The 6,000-nt window shown below is 31.4% G+C and overlaps 1 protein-coding gene across 1 annotated transcript in view; it reads right to left on the minus strand.

Moving 5' to 3' along the window:
- Positions 1 to 5,614, minus strand: part of LOC150093067 (very long chain fatty acid elongase 7-like) — a 32,133-nt gene extending 26,519 nt beyond the window's left edge. Inside the window, exons 1-3 of the mRNA XM_090414139.1 lie at positions 5,594 to 5,614; positions 3,757 to 3,816; positions 2,960 to 3,150 (exon numbers count right to left, since the gene is read on the minus strand). Of these exons, the coding sequence (XP_090270265.1) occupies positions 2,960 to 3,150; positions 3,757 to 3,793 (228 nt within the window). The 5' untranslated portion in view covers positions 3,794 to 3,816; positions 5,594 to 5,614. The remainder of the gene's footprint in view (positions 1 to 2,959; positions 3,151 to 3,756; positions 3,817 to 5,593) is intronic.
- Between the last annotated feature and the right edge of the window lie 386 nt (positions 5,615 to 6,000).

Here is a 6,000-nt window from a genome sequence, read left to right on the forward strand (position 1 = left end):
ATATAACGTCCACTTTAGAGATATTGCAAATGCCTAAAGCAAACTCAATATATTGATAGTATATTCTTCTCTGACTGAGACAAAGTAAGATGAATTGAGTAACACATTGAAGGTTTCTTTGTCTTTTCTCTTTTTTTGGGCAGAAAGATCTCGAATTTTTTCAATGTAAATTTCATGAAAATTGAAAAAACTGTGTTGGTGAAAAGTCAGTCGAAGATGTCCAGCAACTCTGTTGGAAGTTAAAATGTACTTATAATGTAACAAACCATGCCTTGTAATCAACACACAGTTTTTTCAATTATCTTACAGAGTTCACATTTGCGGCTTTTCTTCTTCGAAGAAAAGAATTTTGTGAGATCGTATATATTGTGTGCTTTAGTACAGCTGAACCTATTCTTAAATGTTTAAGAAATATGGTATAACATCACGGCTCCTAAATAGAAACTAGAAGGTACGTTCAAAAGCTTTTGTGTTTAATATGTGGTGTGTGTAGTCTTAAATAAATGTCTGTTTTTTATTGTTTTTTTTATGTGGTTCCTACCCACGAAAGGTTTATTTGTAAAGCTGTAGTCTATTAGTACAGTGGGTAGCCTAATGATTTTGTTTCTATTTATTGATTATATATATTAGCCTCCGTAGTTCAGCCAGTATTGACGGTCCCCTATTAAATCTGATGACTGGCGGGTGTGCAAGTCGGAGTTCCTCCGTGTGCGTGTGTGTAGATGCTCGTTTTTAGGAAATAAATAATAAATGGGAATTTTCAAAATGGAAATGGATTTTTCGTTATGCCATCAGCAGGAATAATAAACAAATGTATAAATAAATTTGGTTTCATTTATACCAGGAGGGTGTGGATGATAACATAACTGGAATTTCTACTTATGAATCTAAGAATCTTGTAAGTCATCTCAATGAGTCAGCATTTATAATATATAGTATGTGGAGCCATAAGGAGAGCGAAATTTTTTCTATAATAAAATCAATATATATTATGTTTAGAAAGAGGAGTATGTGATAAACAGTAAAAATGTGAAGAGTTTTTACAAAGGAGTGAATTTGAATCAAACCAGGATTAAGTTAATGTCTTTTTTAATGCCCTTTGTTTTTTAAAAGAAATATGATTAAATCTGAATTATTGTATATGATTAAATCTGAATCATGTACAATCTTATTAAAGATTGTACATGTAATCAATGCTATTCCGTCTACTAGGATATCTACTAAGATATCAGATATAGTTAAGAATATTAAGAAAGGAAAAAATCCTTCCAGAAAACTAACCTTGATTAGAGTTTTCTGGAAACCAGTTTAATAACAGTTTTTAAAGGAATATTTTTTGCTATATGCTAAGAAATCTGGAAAATAGTTGCTGTGCGTAACGTGGAATTAATTCCAAAATCGTACAAGTAAAAAAAAAAAAAAACATGGCTTATTTCATAACTGAATTTAAAAATGTGAAAAAATGACAAACCTTTTTCCGATTTAAGGTTATTAATTTAAACTTCATCACTTCGTCATTCTCTAAAATTCAAGGCATTTATTTTCGCTTCGGCTTTTTGCTTTAGAGATTATTACTTCACTTACTAGTAGCTAGGATGTACAGAGGAGGCAGTGCTCTTCACGTTGTTTTTCTTTTCATTTTTTTAAAATAAATATTTAGTACTTTTTTTATTTATTCGTATAGGGTCCTCCCCCCGTTCCACTCCACTTCAGCACTCCTTGAACCCTCCGGATGAGGGATAAAATATGTATTTTATGACTGTAAATCGGTCTGTGTTCACGAGCGAGCCGGTTTGCCTGATCTGACGGAATAAAAACCGGAGTTTCCGAATGAAAAAACCCTCTACTTCTGTATGAGACCGGCTAACTCACCATTAGTCGAAAGAGACCAGATAAAGATTCCTCACGTCATGGACGGGAATCTGACCCAAGATCTTTTCGAACAAAGGATTTCGTTTATCCCTATTGACCAACGGAGACTCTAATTTGTACTGTATCCATTATTCACAATTAAATTAAATTAAATTTTATATTTAATGAAATACAGTGACCACCTTCCTTTTCTTTCAAAAAAGAATTTTATTAAAATTATTATTATATTATTAGGATTTTATATATAATTTTGAGAGCTGATTTTTAATATTTCTTTATGAAACTTTTAAAATTAAAGTGATAAGAAAGAAACAAGTTTTCTGCTACCCGTTCCTTCATAACAATTATTACGAAATTATTCTCATACTTTTCCCTGTTTGGAATTTGTAAGTGAAATAAAGAAAACTGGCGCTCTATTCAATCCCTCATAAAAAATTAAAAACTCAATTATTATCGGCACAAAATGTTCTCATAATGTTTTAAATATAAGAGGATTATATACGTGGTAAATGTCTTTCATCGGCCGACAAAATACCATCCCTAAGTTATTAAAGGCCTGATGTGGATTGTAATCATGTGACGTGTAGTCGTTGGAATAAGATTTACGGTTCAGCGGTCCGTATCTTTCCACGAATGTATATGATACTATGAGTGACATATCAGTCGCTCTGTAGAGGCACGGATTCTAGCCATTTGAGGCTACAACAGTAAAACCGTTCTTTCTTTCAAACACGTATTCATTGATTTTGCATGTTACACTTTAAACAAACAAAGATCAATAAATAAAGTAATTACTGTCGGAGCATAAACAAACTAATTGACAGGTAAGTTTTATCAGCTTCAGTACTTTGCTTTTATAACAACAGTAAATAGTGATACTAAGGTATTCTGATGTTTACTAACATCACAGAGGAATTCATAGAATGAAACAGAGTTGGAAATATTTTCATCAGTGTCGTTTACAATTAAATAAATTAAATTCTGTTAAATATAAGTAGTTCTTGTTTTTATAAATCTGGCCAATAGTTCAATAAAACTTGCATAATCGAAATATCTCAAATGTAACTGAAAGAATAATAACACTTACTTCATACGTAATCCATATACTGACTGCAGCCAATACAGAATTATAGATTAACATTACTATTTTCAAGTCAAACGGTTCTCTGTTCTTCATCATCATTGGTCCCAACTTTTTAGCGAAAATTAAGTAAATCACCGCGACGAGAAATACTGTTCTCGTGTTGGATATAAGAGGCCAAGTTGCTATTGTTTTGTCTGCAAATTGAATACAGATGTATGAAAAAATAATACTAACAAAAATTGTGCATTCTATGTGAAGCACTAGAACAATTATACTGCAACTATAAATCTCATTATAAAGAATATTGCATTAAAATGAAGTATGATAAACACAAAGGAAGAATAAAGATGGCTGCACTTTTAAAGTGAAGAGTTACTGATCATATTTTAATAATTTATTCGCATTACTGTTGCTAGAAGAGAAAAGAATCCAGATGAGCAAAATATCGTTTATAAAAGGTAAATAAAAATGAATGTGAGAATTATTAAAAAGTGAATGTTCTAAAATTAAGGCAAACATACTTGTTAAAAGAATATGATGAAAAATGCTGAAGAGCAAGCTTTTGAGAAAATAGGTTTACCAGGAAAAGATTTTTTAAATTACCAAAAATAGTCGAAAAATCCTGGGAATATAATGAGTATCTCTATTCAGCTGGGTGTGTTATGTAAATTTTTCTAACTGGTATGAAGACCTTTATTTCAAGGTATTCTGAGTTGCTCTTTGTTTTACAGTTTTAGGATTCGTAAGGCAAATTTGTAATTTTCTGTAATTTGTTAAGTTTAATTTTAAAAAACTCCTACCTGGTGTACCAAATATGGAATCCATGATGGAATCCATGGACTATTCTTCTACTGCTTTTTCTAGATATTAAATTAAAAAAATATATATATTAAATCACAATAAAGCAATTAACACTTGCACTATTACGTGAGTAATTTGTGCAACATTCTAAATTGAATTTCAAAAATGCATCACTTATTTATCTTCTTCTTCTTTGGTGCATCAATCCTAAAATTGATAAATATAGCAGCACATCACAACATCCTGTCTTTTGACTTCCTTTTTATCTCTTCATAACTCTTAGCGCCAGTTAGCATCATTATGTTTATACCAATATTAATAAATGTGTTTAATATGCATCATGAAATGTGGAACCTCGATTCACAATGTGTGTGACACAGTGAATATTAAAAAAAACCTAAACAATGTATTAAGTAAATAATGAATTAATTTAATTTAAATGCTTTTTTTTTCTTTTCTCACATATCTGACATAACAACATTCTTTCTCTAACTACCAGATAATCGTTCATGGAATGGAAGAATTATCAGGTAGATAAGCTCCTCCATTTGTATCACTTATCATCCTTCAAGCTACATACTCACACAGTCACATCTTTAGTTTCTTTCATGCTGAAGTCATTCATCGCTACAAAAGACTCATATTTTGTCACATACATAATTACCGTTTAATTATCATGGTACGTTTTAAGTCATTTAAGAGTAGTTTTATATTTTACATTTTTTATTTTGGTGTACATGACAACAATTAAAATATTTTCTCTACTTGTGTCTTCATATAATTATTGTTTAAAAATAACTCCAAGTAAAGCAAATGAAGACTGTCTCAGTAAATTACATTACTCGACTCATTTTCATAATAAAAAAAACGTCTTCTGCATAAATTCCAATTGAATAGCCTTACCTTATTTCGTCGCATTCTAAGGCATATAAAGTTTGGTGGCCAGAATTATGGTCAAAGCAGCTGCCACACAAGCATGAGTTTGGCTATCACAGATCAGGTCAGACCAAAGGGAATCATTGATTCTTTCTGAGCAAGTAAGGTTTCTTCGCGAACATTTGAATCTGCGTCATTTCTGATGTTCGATTCTCGTCCAAGACGTAGGCAACCTGGTCTTTTTCGACGAAAGATGAGTTAGCCGATCTCATACGGAGGTAGGGAATTTTTTCACCAGGAAACTCGGGTTTTTCATCCCCCAGAACAGGCAAACCGGCCCCCTGAATACACGCATCTACAGACACAGGACACACCTGTAATAATATGGTTAACCACCATATCCTCGAAGGGGTCGCAGTTTCAAATCGTAATAGCCCATGCCTAATACAAACGTAATGGGCCACTAATCCTAACGTGAAAGGAGCAGGAGGAGAAACTAAGAGAGAATTATTTTTTCATCTAATGTTGCTGATAATTTTAATAACTCGATTCAAAGGCCTATTACTGAAATGTATGGCAGTGAACGAACTACCGCTAAAAATTGTTAATAAAATAAATAAATCTGAAGGAAAAGATAATGAAAGAGTAAACTTTAAGGCTTACACTTTGTAGCACCATTAAGGCTTAGTGAAATAGAAAACAATTGTGGTCTATATTCAGCATGAGAAAATTTGTGCACATGTTAACCAAGGAGAGAAGGGCTTCTTAGGTGTATGAAGAAACAAATAGTTCGCGAAGGAACAGAATAAATAAATAAATATGGTTAAACGGAAATCAAAGTTTTATATTCAAATAAATCAAATCAAATAAATAGTTTAAATATTTTAAATCAAAGTATCAGCAGTTATTACAATTATGACAGAATTACAATTTTATAATAAAAGTATTAGTGGAACTTACCAAACTCCAAGGCTGTTATCCTCACTAGGACAGTTTTGTTAATGGAAACGTGTTTGTTTTGCGCTACTAGTCAAGGTGAGTGCAGTTAGATATCGATGTCAGAAATCCCCGAAGCAGTTTAGAATATTAATGACTACGGGTTTCTTAAAACCTTTTTTTTTTTTGGAAAATGAAATACGAGCGATACCTCTTCAAGAATTTTTATAAGAACTCAAGGTTCTTAGGTTCAAGGTTCAATTGATGCAGTTTCCAATTCGATGTATTACTCGTATATTGCTTAGGAATTTTAATTTGTGTGTAATTATTATTCATTTCATTTTTAATTTAAACATTTGACTTTGAAATATTGATAATAAAAAAACGATAGTCTCGAAAACAAGGAAAATATTTGTGTATAATTTCCTTTT

The sequence above is a fragment of the Typopeltis vanoorti genome, chromosome 24 (genome assembly GCF_054136105.1).
Source record: "Typopeltis vanoorti isolate ZY-2024b chromosome 24, IOZ_Tvanoo_1.0, whole genome shotgun sequence".
NCBI lineage: Eukaryota > Metazoa > Arthropoda > Arachnida > Uropygi > Thelyphonidae > Typopeltis > Typopeltis vanoorti.